Below are 15,247 nucleotides of genomic sequence, written 5' to 3'. Positions count from 1 at the left end.
AGGCAGGGGGTTTTCCACAGCACTGGGACTCTATTTTTCTCAGACTGGTGCTGAAAAGGTGCTGGAGAATCGGGCATGGTTGCTTTGAGCAGGTCTTGAGAACTCTGGGACTGACACCATCTGGACCTGCAGCCTTGTTCTGGTTCAGTTTCTCAGGTTGCTTCATAACCTGATTGCAGGACACAAACAAGGTGGAGGTCTCAGGATATCCTGATGTGGAGGGAGATGAAGCTGTATTCTGGTCCATGACTGAGCTGCAGGGTGACAGATTGGAGGTGTGACAGGAAAGCAGTGGACTTATGGAGGGTGTGTGGTCTGTTGGGCTGGAGGTAGGGGGTGAACTGAACCTGTTGAAGAATATGTTCAGCTCATTCGCTCTGTCCAGACCTCCATCAGGCTGATCCCCTTTTAACTTGAAGCCGGTGATCTTCTTCATTCCAGACCACACATCCCTCATGTTATTCTGCTGGAGCTGACTTTCTAACTTCATGTAGTCCTCCTTGCACTTCTTAGTTTGTGTTTTAAGTTGTTTTTGTGTTGCCCTCAATAACTCCCTGTCTCCATCCCTGAAGGCTGTCTTTTTGATGTTCAACAGCTTTTTCAGGTCACTGGTGATCCAGGGTTTGTTATTGGGGAAGCACCTCACTGTTCTTGTTGGGACGATGCTGTCCACACAGAAGTTTAGGTAATCTGTCACACACTCAGTCATGGCGTTGATATCGTCTCCATGAGGTTCACAGAGGACGTTCCAGTCTGTAGCCTCAAAGCGTCCTCTAAGACCATCTTCAGCTTCAGCAGACCAGATTTTGATAGCCTTTGTGATGACTGGTTGCTGCTGAAGGATGGGCTTGTAGGTGGAGGTGAGAAGAACCAGATTATGGTCAGATCTTCCTGAAGGAGGCAGGGCAGAACAACTGTATCCATTATTCATGTTTACATAAAATAAGTCCAAGATCTTATTTTCTCTGATGGAGCAGCTGACAAACTGCTGGAATGTTGGTAGAGTTGCAGAGAGGGAGACGTTGTTGAAGTCTCATGAGATTGCCATGAATGAGTTTGGATGATGTGTTTGTAGCCGGGCAACGACGGAGCGGATGACGTCACAGGCTGTGTCTGGTGCAGTACCAGGTATTATTTAAACCGCTACCAGAAAAACACAGGTAAACTCTCTGGGTAAATAATATGGATGGAAGCTCACAGCTAACAGTTTGATGCAAGTTTTGTGCAAGCCATTTTTTAATCTAGACAGTTACCTTATTTTTGAGACCATATTCAAGTTGTAAAACTGAAAAAAAAAAAATCTCTACCTACGTTAGTTATTACTTTGCATTTTCTGTTAACTGGCTTTTAAAAGTCGTAATTTTAACATAAGCCAATTAGTCTTGAAGAATACCAACTTTCCCTATAATTTAGAGGACACTGCACTTTTTAGCGATTCATACCCTGAAAAACCACTAGGTGGCGGTACGCAACCATTTTAATCCACTTCCGCAAACAAAGAGCAAGATGACGTCCAATCAAACGAGACATCAGTTTTAAAATGTGAACTGATATTTCCTTTTTCTCCCTGATGCCGATAACCATAACTACACTGACACTGCCTATTTGTGCCCTGATCGGAAATCTGGACATTTTACAAACTGTTTTCTACCTACTAAGTGGCTTTTGAACTCCCTCTGCGTTTTGTCAACAGCATTTTCATGGGAACTCAGGAGGGAGAGAGAAGTAAGGCAGTTGAACCTCAGTATGGGCGAAAGCTAACGACACGAAACGCTAAATTAAAGCTAATGTTATCTGTTAAGTGTATTTTGTTTAGCTGTTTTAACTCAGTCTAATATTAGATTATATACAATAGAAGCAGTTTTAGTGTACGGATCTCAAGTTGCCGGTCAACATTGTCTGACAATGTTTCCTATAGCTTACATTAGCAACATTAGCTAGCTGCTTTGAGTTAACATGCAAACTTAATGTGAACGATGTTTGAGCTGACACAATTGTGTCACCTCTGTTTGAACAGTAGTTTTTTATTGTTAAGTTGTTTTAGAATTCACCAACACTTAGGTATAATAGTTAAATTGCAATCGATGCCAACTGAACAGGTAGTTTTAAACAGGACTCAGTACAGTATAGTTGGTGTGTATTAGGGGGAAAAGATGTGCGACTCCCTGCTCTTTAAGTGAATTTACAGTTTTGATTTCATTTAATTGATTCTCTCAACTCCCTGATCTCTCCTCTAAAAAACCTCCCTTATTTTTTTTCAGATTGGGTTGATGTGGCTTATGACTTACTCAGCAAGTGTCACATAAACCTGAGAATAAGGAAACTGACGGACTGTAATGCGGATGTTTTCATTGCTTTGTATGAGAACATCTTCGGGGAGAAGGTTCCAGGTAAGACCAAGTAGTAGATACATCAATATGTCAATACCATTGGCTGATCTGAAAATCTAGTCAATCAGTTTCTGAAGGTTAACAAATAGTGAGGGTTAAGTTGAGCACAAGGTCATTTGAGTGTGCTTAATATGTTAGGAATGCTTGCCAAGACTGAGCATGCTATGAACATTCGAGTTCCTGAGCTCATACATGTAATCTCAAGTACAAAGAGAGAGTTAAAGTGAAAACCCAAAGTGATGAAGGCATTGTGTGTGATTTGATATTTCTGCCATTAAGCTTAATTGAAAGTACAATATGTTTCCAGTTGTTCTAATACTCACTGGCTTGAATTATTCACATTTTTGTGTTCTGATATTTGTGATTAGATTATATTTCAGCACCAATCAGTCAAGAGGATGATGCCCACAATGTTCAGTCTGTGATTGATTCCCTGTCTTTGGATTATCTTCAGATCAGCCTCTCACACATTACAGGTACAGAAAAAACAAAAACGTAATTATGACTACATTGTGTATAATTAGCATTTATGTTTGATTTTTTTTTCTTCTGAGCTTTATTTCTTGGACAAAGTTGCTTATTTAACTTAATTCCTAATGATGTATAAAAAGTAGTAAAACAATATTTTTTCAGCATTAAAGAATTTTTATTTAAAGGATGACTGTGTTTGCAGGAGAAAATGTTGTCAGGGGGGATAAAGAATCTATCAAGAATCTTCTGGAAATCTTCGATGGTCTTCTGGAATATCTTAACGAGGAGACTGAGGACTCAAATAATAGTGGTAATTGGATAAACATTTTGTCTTTCTGTCATGTGCTTAGCTCATTTTATGCCTTGTTTAGCATTTTTAAAGTCTCTAAAGATCTGAGGGTCTCCTGAGCTTGAAAGGCGAACAGAATATTATGTCTCAGACTTTCTCCCTGTCTTTATAACACAACCCAAACTCCAAAGAAGTTGGGACATTGTGTAAATTGTAAATAAAAACAGAATACATTGATTAGCTAATTTTTCTTAACCTGTATTCTGTCGAATACAACACAAAGATCATAATTTTAATGTTCAAACTGACAAAACCTTATTTTGTTTTTACAAATATTGACTCATTTCGAATCTGATGCCTACACCGTGTTACAGAAAAGCTGGGACATTGGCATGTTTACCACTGTGTTATATAGAATACAAATTGTTAAAGCTATGTAGGGGGATTTATTTACTGTTATTGCTTGATGTACAAGTTCAGTTTCTCAACAGCCCGGAGTCTCCATTGTTGTATTTTGCACTTCATATTATGGCATGTATTTTCAATGGGAAACTGGTCTGGACTGCAAGCAGGCTAGTCTGTTATCTGCACTCTTTTACTATGAAGCCGTACTCTTCTAACATGAGCAGAATAGAATATCTTTGTTACTGTAAAATGTACAAATAAGAACATAATTAAAAATAATATACAATAAAAGAACCAATAAAATTAAATAAAAATAAGGAAAACAGGCAGAAACCCCTCACTGACACGCAAACATACATCCTGTTCTTGCAGTGATCCGTTAGAAAACATTTCACTTATTAGGTTTGTCTTTCAGGATGGTGGCTGGGTGTGGATAATGGAAACTTTTGAATCTGTTTGTCCTGCCTTTATTGGTCTGTACAGCCTGCCTGACAGCAAGTGTTCAAACAGAAATGTGGTTTGGCATTCTCTTACTGAAATAGGCAGGGATGTCCTTGAAAAAGACATCACTTGGAAGCAGTATGTGTTGTTTCAAAACCTGCATGTAATTTCCAGCATTAATGGTGCCTTCACAGATGTGCAGGTTACCCATACCATAGGCAGTAAATGGCAAATGATAAGTCATGAGTGAAACCTGGACTTGTCTGACTTCATTTTGACTCTGAGTCACACTGCATGTGTCAGTTCCTCTTTAAAATTTCAGGAAGCTCATCACATGTTTGACTCTCAACCATTACTTTCTCTCTTGTGCTTTTCCAAGTTCCCCCCCCCCCCCCCCCCCCCCCCCCCCCCCCACCTCCCATCTGAATAAACTGCGCTCTTGATTTCAGAGGAATTTTGTGACGGTCATGAGGTTGAACCTACTGAAACCAAAAGGCCAACTAGTATTGATGGCATGAAGCAAAAGCAGACAAAGCTGGAGGGGATGTCAGTCTCATCAAATGTAGAGTAAGCACAGACACACACGCACACACACACAAAGGTGATTTTATTTTACTTTTACAATTAATAGTGAGGGGTTTTACAAGATAGTAGCTTCTTGAGTGATAAACTTATAATGCTGTTGTAGTTTTGACCAAGTTCTTCAGAGATGCATTGATGTGTGGGCAAACTGATCTTTCTTCTGTTTTCCTTGTTAATTTCTGGTTGTATGGGAATATCACAAAGTTAAAGATCATATAAGGGCTTTGACATTGTGTCTGTCAGTTGACCTTTTAAAGATATTATGTATGCACCTAAGTGGACATGGATCCTTTTGTAAAGTATGCACAGTTGTCAACACAAAGTACAAGACAGCTTCTGTGTTTGTTATGAGCCCATTTTAAAAGCTAAAACATTGCTGACAGTCAGGTTTGCTTCGCATGACTCTGACCATGACATTCATTTGTAAGAGCGGATCTGGCTTCACATAGTCTTGAAACAGTCAGTTCAGCTAATCTCTTACAGTCTAACATTCAATACTACAGTTTATAGTAATTCACTGGAATGTATTTTAATTCAGCCTTTTAATTTTCCTTGTTTCTTGGTTCAGAATAATTTTAAATTGATTACGTTTTTGCTACAGATGTAAACACGCAGTACTATCCGGTGACTAACACCGCAAAACTCTTATTTTAAAATTTTTTTAAAAATTAAAAATAAGTTTATATTTATATCACCTCAGACTGCGATGAAATGACATGTTCTCGGAAAGCTTAACACACCCTTATCTTTCAAATGACATCCAGTTACTTGATCCTTGGGATGGATAATGTTCTTTTACCATTTAGATCTGCTGTCCAGTCCAATAAACAATCCCTCCAATCCTGGAACGCTGAGGAGGTGGACTCAGCTAGCGAGCTCATCAGGCTGGGAGTTTCTGCATGCACATTTATAGACAAACAAGAAGGTACAAATATATCCTACTGTTTGTTTCTGATATTGACATTGCTTTTGGCAAAACATTTTTGGGTTTTTTTTTCATGCATCCAATGCTTCAAGTTTAGCTTCTTGTCTTGTCACGTTCTGTGTTGTAAACAATTTTAAACATTTATTAGTTGGTTTATGCATGAATCAAAGCTGCTGCTGTACTTGTTGCACCACTGTTACCTGGCGTCTTGTACTCAGTTGCAACCAAAAAGGCAATTTGGACAATTCTGCATTAAAATAAATGTGAAATAATTGAGATGTCTCTGGACTTAGTTCAGATGTATTTGAACTAAGTCCAGAGCTGGAGGGGATGTCAGTCTCATAAAGTGTTTTTTGTGCCCCGATTCTGACTTCAGTCACCATTTGTTTTTAACTCTTATCCTTACGCTAGGACTGGCTGTTCCCAACCAAGCCTCAGATGCAGTCACTCCCTCACCTCTTGCGGGCACCGCAGAACCTCCACAGACTGAACCGAAACACTCAGCTATCCCACTACAACCACCCAACCAGTGCAATACCTGCAATGGTTCCAATGTAGAGATACAACCACCCAGCTGTGTTCCCACAGCTGCTGGTCTCAATCAAGGGGATGACGACACCACTCCTATCACAACAGAGGTACACTTTTAATATATTATAGTGAAATTAATCAGGCAGTTAATTTTTTATCTCCATTGTAGCGTCATACCATCTTTTCTTAGAATTTTATATATGATCTATAAAGTAAACATGCATTCTTGTAAATGCAGGCACACTTACATGTCCTGTTATTAGGAATTCCCAGACATTACTGGAAGGATAAGTATATTCAGCCCCAGTTTAAAATTTTTTATATAACCTATTCTGTCCAGCATCATGACAGTAGAATTATGTTTGAACGTCGTATTGTGCTGGACAAATTTACTCGACAGTGAGGAACACCCCAGGATTGCAGGAGTGTGCGTAGATGTGTGTACCAAACATGGCGAGTTGTGTTGAGTGATAATACAAATGCAACCACAATCAGGGCAGACCCATGCCCCGGGCAACCAGCAGCCAGCATGAAGAACGGAACGGAGACTGCCCTCCACTGGGACGGCTACATACCCAACCAGGAGTAGACGGATTAAAGCCATAGCTCCCCTCCAGAAGACAACCCACTGGTGGCAGTGGGCAACCTCATTCTCTAGGAGCTGCCACAGAAAAGGACAAGCTAAGAGCAGCTGTCAACTCGACCAGGAGGACATGCTGCAAACACAGCTTAGGAGCTGCTGCCAACCCCAGTAGGCACCCATCAATTACACACCAAGGGTAGAAGACAAGGAGGGGGATGACAGCAGAGCCCAGACCCACGTTCACCCCACCCTGGACCCCACCTTCCCATATACTCCCCCATATGCCTGCACAAACGTCATATGTATTTGTTCTCTTGTTTAGTCTTCAGACATTTTAAGTTGGGGTTGCACGATTGTGTGGTGGTCAGCCTCACAGCAAGGGGGTCACTGGTTTGAGCCAGTGATTTGATAGTCTTTTCCTGTATGGATTTTGTATCTACTGCTTGTTGGTTCTCTCCAGGTACTCCAACTTCCTCCCAGTGTCCACAGACATGCATGTGGGGTTATTTGGTCATTGTAAATCCTTCCTAAGAGTGAATGTGATTGTGAATGGTTATTTGTCTCTGTGTTAGCTATGTAATGGACTGGCAACCTGGCCAGGCTGTACGCTGGCACTTGGTAATTTCTGGTTTATGCTACAGCTTCCACACAACCTTGAAGTAGTCTACGTAGTATGAATAATAAATGAGTAACTGGACATTTTAAGTTGTGTTTTGGCTCTTTCTGCCTTTTTAATAGCTAACCAAAAGTAAAAGCCTTTTTTTTTTTTTTTTAAAGAAATGCTACATTATCCTTGATACAATACAACAATCTTTGGAGATGATTCTGTTTTTCAAACGTGTATCAACCCTGCTTGCCATCTTTTTTTTTTTTTTTTTCAACAATGGACTACAGGATGTTACTTTGAGCAGCCATCTTTAAATCTGAAATCTTTGGTGTCCTCTGCACTTAGGAGTTTTGCTTTCAGAAGATTTTCCTACATAAATCCTTCAGAAATTACAACCAAAGATAACTGAAATGTACAATAATGTAGGTTTGCTTCTGTAGCTGGGATACAGGGCAACATCCTTGTTCATCTTTATGTTGACTTACCTGTTTCCTTTACCCATCATAATGTCAGTGTGTTACCTTTTTAAAAAAAAAAAAGTTGTGTGGTCAGTTTCTGAAACTTAAAAAAAATTGTTCTGGACCAAAAAAAATTTCTTTACTAGTCAATGTTTGTTAATTTATTTTGTTTTATTTTCTCGTCTCTTCCTGCAGACTTCGAAACAGGTAGCTGAGACAGTCACCAATGGAATACAGTCCCCTGTTGTCTGCCCTTCCCCAGGTGGGTCTAAATACATGCATCTTGGATGCCAATGATGATTAGATGAAAGTGATCATATAGAGGAATGTTGGCTGTATGGGGTCACTAATAGATTGTATGGTTTACCTCGTACACTGCATTCAGAATAATGTGTCACTTTTTATTGTCATGGACTTTTTTGCAGTTGTGAGTGAGAAGTCTGTATCCAGCCAGCAACCAGGCAGAGCAGATTTGGAGGGGGAAACATTGGAGGTACACAAGGAGCAGATTTTTTCATTGATGCCAAAACAACAGCATCAATGCATCAAAGCATGTTTAGAATCCTGTTGTTTGAGTATTTGATCGGTCCAACCAGACAATCCAGCTGGTGTTTAGACTTTTCTAATTTTGAGGCTTGCTCTTTAAATAGCATAGCACAGAAGAATTATTTGGCATGTATAGTGAGATATGCTGGACATGCATTAAATCAAATGAACCAATTTTTTTCCGAAATCAAAGCCAACTAATGGAGGTCCTCGGAGGGTCTTATTCCGCACCCAGCCAGATGTGCTCTTCCTCACCCTGCAAGATGAGCTGATAACCACCACTCCATCCCCTCCAGACACTGAGGAAGATGAGGAGGACATGAGTTGTACACAGAGATTTAAGGACAGAAAAAGTTACAGTGATAAAAAGAGCCTCAGGTAAATCTTTCAAGTTTGTTTTTTTTTAGTTTTTTTTTTTTTTTTTTTTTAGGTAGTTATAAATTAATCTTTTATGTGAATATAATGCTATTTTCTCTATTCTCTCTTTTGTTTTACTTAAAAAAAAAAAAAAAAAAAAAAGTAGTAGCAGAACAAAACAAGATGGTTTTGAGGAGCCTTTGTCATCCCGCAGACAGAGAAACAAGCAAGCAGAAGAAGAGCTGCACCATATATCTGAGAAACTCTCCCATAGACTGGAGGAACTTGATAAGGTTTGTATATATTGGATCACAGAAGTTGTTGGAAGTCTTTTTAGCAAGATTGTTTAACCATCTTTAGATTTAAATACAAAGATGTGTTTGCTTTATTTATTTATTTAATCTGGTCTGGTGAGAGTATTTGTCTTGTATTATTAATGTCCAGTATGGATTTGCCAAAATTTTTTCAGGGAGTCTTGTTTTTGTTAAGTGTGTTTTTTGTTTGTTTTTTGTCATTATTGTGTATGTGCAAGAGTTTTTAATGCATTCAGGTATGTGTAATATCTAATTCCTATAGATGCTTAAACGAGTTTTGGACGAAAGTGGAGAATCCAACGAAGCCAGAGAAGAAGACAAGCAGTCCCACCACAGTGACAGCCTCGTGGAGTGTCGCCAGACTCCCAGACAACAAACAGGTATTTGTGCATTCATGCTTAAAACATTAAGGGCACATTTCTGTACAAGCTGCACTTCAAGTTGTTACACTTAAACTACAGCAGCTTATTGCAGTTGTTGACTTCATTCTTATTATTTCTGGGAACATGTGCAGGTTTGATGGCTGATTTCAAAGAAAGGTTGAAAGCAAAGAGATTTATGGGTCATTAGCTCTAAAATGTTCCAAGAAATCTTCCAAAGTGCTTGTTATCATTTTGGATCCTGTCATATTTCACATTTCAAACTTTCAGGAACAACTGATCCTGAATGTGCCCAGCGGACACGGTCATTATCGCCCTCTCCTCCTCGCATCCGTCGTTCTTTACATGGACAGTTAGAGGATGCCATGGCAGAGGCCTTAAGCCTGGATGATGGGAGACAAACAAACCTCATGGTGTCTGATCATACAGGGCGAGGAGAACAAGGGCACAGACGGTCTCACAAAAAACATAACAAGGTATTGCCACAGTGGTTTCCATTTTATTGTAATGGAAATAATAGTGACAGAGCTGTTTTAGTTACCTTTTTTAAACTAGTGTGAGGTGTGATGTATTGTGTATTATAAATTAATTTAATCAAATACACCTTATGTTTCTAATATACATGAAACTATTCAACAACACTGAAACTGGCTGGAAAAATATTTGCAGATTTAGATCTGGCTTGGAATCAATTTTACACTAAAAACTAAGATTCATTATTATGAATTTGTAACACCATATAAAAATAAATTCAGTTTGAGCATTGCAATAACTTTTGTTGCAGTAGTGTTGACAATGTTGACACATAAACTGATGCAAAGGCTTATAAGGGGTTAAGGTAAAATTACACAGAGGACACTTGCAATTTTCAGAGAGTAAAAGTTGCATTGAGAAGTTTAGCAGTTCTCAGTAAGTGCTATGATGGCAAGTAACTGAAATCAAAGTTGACTTTTATATCCATGTATGTGGTAATTTTCTGCTCACTTCATCCATGCTATGTTTAAAAAAGTAAACTCTCTTTTATAGTATGAGGAAAATATGGCCTATGAGGAGGAACTGAGAAGATTAGAAGATAAAGAACAGACAGAACTTCACAAGGCTCGACTCAAAGCCCAGAAAGCTGTAAGTTGTTTATATTTTTGCTTTTGTAGGATATACTTCTGTCATAATAAGGTTGAACTTCGTCACGAATGACATAACATACATGTCATGTCTTTCTATCCCTCTTACCTCCAAAAAAAATAATTTCTTTTGATAAATTTATGTGGCCTAATTGAAAGACAAAACGTAAGAAACCCAAAAGTTCTCAGCTGCTTTTCAGTAGTTTTTATTTAATCGTTCAAATCTACAGTTTTTTTACTTGATCATGTTTTTAAGTTTTTGTTTTATCTAATGTTGTTTCCTTTTCCTTCTTTTGTTTTTAATTTTAAATTATGCTTATTTTTTAATGTTTTAATGTCTTTAATGTAAAGCACTATATATCCTCATGTTGAGTTGTGCTTTGAAAATCAACTTGCCTTGGTTGAAAGATTTTAATAAAATAGGATGAACAAAAAAACACAAAAAAAAGGTGGAAGTTCTTTATCTGTGTTAAGGTGTTTGTTGTTGTGTACTAAAGTATGATATGCGTTTATATAGGAACAAGAGTACAGAGAGGCGATACTACAGGATGTTTCTCAAGTGCCCAAACTGTCCCCAGCCAAAACAAAAGCTCAGCACAGAACGCATCATAGCACACAAGCAGGACAGAGACGCCTCGAGCTTTCCAGTAAAGCTCCAAGTGAGTTAATACATGTGTGTGTTTACTGTATGGATTTCTTTATAAACTGGTTTTAAATTTATTCTTGCTTGAATTGAGGCACAGGTCTGTATGGATAATATTGCCCATAAGTTACAATTAAAAACTGTTTGAAAACTGAAACCCTTCAGAATTGTTTAACAACAGTATATATTGTGTTTTACATGAAGGCACATATGAAACTGTTCATGCTCCAGTTCATGCAGACTGAGGCCATCTGGTCTTGAGACTCAAGATTCAAAAGCAGGTCTTGTTTGACATTGTATTTGACACAACTTAGTCTTTACTTTTATCTTATGTCTTTGCATTATTAGCTCTGTGCTACCTCATTATAGTGGCACTGAATCCTGCTGATATGTTTTAATTTGGTCCTTTCATGTACAACGTAATTTGATTTTTTTTAACTGTGAAAGGCAGTTTATAAACTCACTCACTGATAAAACAACAGCAGAATTTCTGCTTGAGCTGATTCAGACTCTGCACTGCCTACACACATCACCCAGATGAGCTTGTTCCACATACATCATTTTACACGACACCGACTTCATCTAAAAGACCAAAATATTACAAGGACTTCAAAGAAAAATGCCTGTATTTTAATTCTGGATGTCAAAAATATCCATCAACCAACTGAATAGCTACAGTGTAACTTATTTTTTTCTATATCCATGTTTTACCACAGGCCTGTTCAGTGAACAGATACCAGGTCAATAACCATGTTCTGTCATTACCAGATTGTGTTTCTGGTATAAGATGTCTCCACCTTTCTGCTTATTTCCAGTGAAAGTAAAGGAAAATGATCTCCTTCCTGTGCTCCGAGATGAGCTGCCTCATCTTCACATCTCCCCTCATGCCCTTGGTCGGATGTGGGAGCAACAAATGCAACAGGTGGACAGACTCCATTCACAGTCGTCTCACCGCAAGTGTTGTGGCAAACTCTCCAGTCAGGTAGGAATAATAGCCAAATACGATGAGATTCAGTCAGTCCTTGAAGCATTTGCCCCTTTTAAGATCTATTTATGAATTGCTGCTTATTTTTCAGGTGGAGGAAGCTCAGAGGAAATATGATCTGCTGGTGGAGCTCGTCCGTAAGGATCAAGACCACAGCCGGCGCTTGGTAAGCATCATCGCACAGATTCCTCTGACAGCTCTGTACATCCAGTGGTTTATATCTGACAGTTACAAGCTAAATGTTGCTTCGCCAGAGAGACTTTAAGGATCGAATCCGGCAGCAGAAGTCGACACAGAACAGACTGAGGGAACAGAGGCAGCAGATCGCCCGAGCCAAGAAGTACCATAGCGATTACCATGTTCAGCACCGCGCCCGTCTGATGAGGGCTCGCACTAAAGAGGAGAAGGTGGGTAGCAATGGCCATTCTTTTATAATAGTGTTTTTCAACCACTGTGCCGTGGCACACTAGTGTGCCGTGAGAGATTATCAGGTGTGCCCTGAGAAATTACCCAATTTCACCTCATTGGTCTAAAAAGCTGCTCTGTGTTCATCCAAACAGGTCCCGGTGAAAGAGAGCACTGCATTTAAGTATTTGTGTGTCTGTTTTGATAAAGCAATGAGTTGAAAAATGTGGTTGTGTGTATGCAGATGTTTCGGCAGCTATTTGAGGAGGGACTGGAGCTACAAAAGGCCCGTTTGAGAGAGCAAAGAGCTTCTGCAAGAGAGCAGCGATTGGAGCATCAAAGACGACACCAGGATCAAATAGAGTCCATGGAGAACTACTACAAAGACCAAGTAAGTCAAGAAAACCCCAAGCACGGTTTCCAACAGAAGTCACAGGCATTTTTATGTCATATTAAAGGTGGCTGAGTGAAATGCCCTTCTTTTTCAGTTTTCACTACTTGCTGAAAAACTTGCACAGGAGAGAGAAGAAATCCAGGTTCGAAAAAAGGCACAAGAAAAGGTAAAATAAAAAAATTGGAAAAGAAATTACGTTATGGTAGGAAAAAAGATTAAGTTCTAAAGCTTGTTACATTCTCCATGAGAAGCAAGAACTTTGTTCTTGCAGTCGAGGCTGCAAAAACAGGAAGAAAATTATTTTTCCATCAGGTCAATTCATATTCCACAAGAAGCATCGTCTGCAACGGGGAGGGATCACTGCAGGCGGCGATGTCTGCTTCATGTGCAATGAACCTGGTTATTTCATATTTAACGAGCAACTTCATCTGTGGCAAGGCGGGTTGTGCATGTGGCTGCATCTGTGTTTCAATGTCAGGTGTTGTAAAAATGTTTTTCTAACCACCTCAATCAGCTGTTTTATCAAAACAATCTATTTTACCTGCAACAGGAAAACTTGTGGCAACTTTCCGCAAGATGCTTTTCTGTGTTAACAACGCCCACCTCAAATGTCCGACGAATCACACGATACTTCTCGGAGCCGAAACAGAAGAAAAAAACTTCTCCCAGCCTGATGTCTTCAAACACATCCGCAACAACAAAAGGACGTCATTTTCTTCTAGGGCCCTGCAGAACAAGAAAAAAATTCTGGCTTCTCGTGGAATATGAAACAAGCTTAACTAGCTCTAGTTTGAACTATATCAAATGTTTTAAGCAGTTTGTTTTTTGCTCAAATAGATAATGCACTTGGAATTCAATGCCAGATTGACCTATTGCTATTCTGTGAGAAAACTATGAAGATTTTAAATCATATAATAGATATAATAGGCATTATTCCAAATATATTGAAAGCTGTCCATTCTTCTATACCTGTAAGTTTTTATCTTAATAATTGGTTTGTTTGCAAACCAAGATGCAGTTAGTTATGGCTCCAACATCAGCTTAGTAACATGAGCCTGTAGATGAATTTACAATTTATCTTTTTGGAACACTTAACATAAAAACAACCTATAGTCTAACTAAATTGACTCACTTTGTCAGTGATAAACCATTCATTTTGATCCCTTTTCAAACTTTTCACCCATTTTCTTCACCATTAGGAAACTTTTTTAAACCGTAAGTAATCATTCATTATTTATTTTTTTCTTAAATAGGCTCTGCTAAAGATGAAGCGTGAGCTCCGTTCACGGATGGAGCGTGAAATCAGCGAACTGCAGAGAATCGTAATCCAGAATGATGAAAAGGACCATTTCCAAGATTTAGAGGTCCAGAGGCTACGTAACCGGGTCCACATGGCTTCCTTCCAGTACACCAGCCATCTGCACTGACTGCACATTTTATTAAAACTTAAGGCTGGTTTACATTAAAGAGCTGCTAGTGACTTCAGTTGTTCATAACCAATGGTACAAATCTGATGCATAAACAGTACAGTCTCCTCAGGCATCTTGTTCCAGATTTTCACACAAGGAGGAAATTAACTTTATGAAAATGTACATAAATCCTAATTGCTGATTATTAATGAACACATAATGACAAGATGTAGCTTTTAGCTAATTTAGCTATCTCTTCCTCTTACCTCAGCTGCTACACCTGTACTGCAGACACCTTGGTGCAAGTCCCACTCTCGGGTTTAAGGACGTTTTAACTTCTAGACTGCAGTAATTGATTTCTTTTTCAGTGATAGTAAATTGTTCTTTCTCTTGCCAAATAACGACCGACCACAAATTCAAACTTTTTAAGTATGGATGTCACATTGACAAGACTCACCTTTTGTCTTTTTACTTTTATTTCATGAGATGTCTTCCTGAAATATTTTAACTATGCTAGTTGATTATTTATTAAATTGGTGTTTTTTATTTCCCCGTAGTAAAGCTGTTGGGATCTCTGATCGCAATGATAATCAATCCATCACACCTTTACCCTAACCCTTCACTCTCAAAGCCAAAAACATTGTTTTGAACAACCATTTACACACTACCTGCTGACATAACTAATGGGAACCCTTTTCCCTTTTGAGAGCTCATTAAATTTGTGGATTTAATCTTGGTTTATTGCTTCAATGTGTCATTTATGAGTTGAAAATGTAGTGTATTAGGGGAAATAAAGTCAAAACACATTTGAAACTGGATAAAGGTTCAATTGGTATTCAGCCAACATATAAATGTAAAAAAAAAAAAAAAAACTAGACGTCTGAGGAAATCTTCCTATGTGTAACTGACCCATCAGCTGTTTAAATGAACACTGGAAATCCTCCCTCCACAGCTCCACCAGTATGACTGAAGAATGATTGATGAAAACATGGACTTGCATGGAATAGCTCC

General features: G+C 38.7%; 1 protein-coding gene across 1 annotated transcript; it reads left to right on the top strand.

Annotated features, from left to right (window-relative positions):
- Window positions 1–1,599: 1,599 nt before the first annotated feature.
- Window positions 1,600–14,972, top strand: LOC306773251 (centrosomal protein of 95 kDa-like). Its single transcript, XM_079263014.1, has 21 exons — window positions 1,600–1,725; window positions 2,262–2,390; window positions 2,759–2,866; window positions 3,064–3,171; window positions 4,446–4,563; window positions 5,385–5,503; window positions 5,915–6,141; window positions 7,878–7,944; window positions 8,108–8,175; window positions 8,422–8,606; window positions 8,752–8,878; window positions 9,162–9,279; window positions 9,550–9,755; window positions 10,306–10,401; window positions 10,918–11,059; window positions 11,859–12,025; window positions 12,120–12,194; window positions 12,283–12,435; window positions 12,678–12,824; window positions 12,922–12,993; window positions 14,081–14,972. Exons 1-21 carry the CDS (start codon window positions 1,701–1,703, stop codon window positions 14,252–14,254), a joined length of 2,631 nt encoding a protein of 876 aa, XP_079119140.1. The 5' UTR covers window positions 1,600–1,700; the 3' UTR covers window positions 14,255–14,972.
- The last annotated feature ends 275 nt before the right edge of the window (window positions 14,973–15,247 follow it).

This window comes from Telmatherina bonti (genome assembly GCF_933228915.1).
Source record: "Telmatherina bonti genome assembly, chromosome: 3".
In the NCBI taxonomy this organism is placed as follows: domain Eukaryota; kingdom Metazoa; phylum Chordata; class Actinopteri; order Atheriniformes; family Telmatherinidae; genus Telmatherina; species Telmatherina bonti.
The sequence above is the reverse complement of the archived record's forward strand: the minus strand, read 5'-3'. Positions and strand labels throughout refer to the sequence as shown.

What these genes read in the sequence shown, in the direction of transcription:
- LOC306773251 (XM_079263014.1), top strand. Translation starts at nt 1,701, where the DNA reads ATGGGAACTCAGGAGGGAGAGAGAA. An exon ending in GACTCCCAGACAACAAACAG is followed by an intron (nt 9,280 to 9,549) that starts GTATTTGTGCAT and finishes TCAAACTTTCAG; the next exon opens with GAACAACTGATCCTGAATGT. An exon ending in GTGGCAAACTCTCCAGTCAG is followed by an intron (nt 12,026 to 12,119) that starts GTAGGAATAATA and finishes CTTATTTTTCAG; the next exon opens with GTGGAGGAAGCTCAGAGGAA.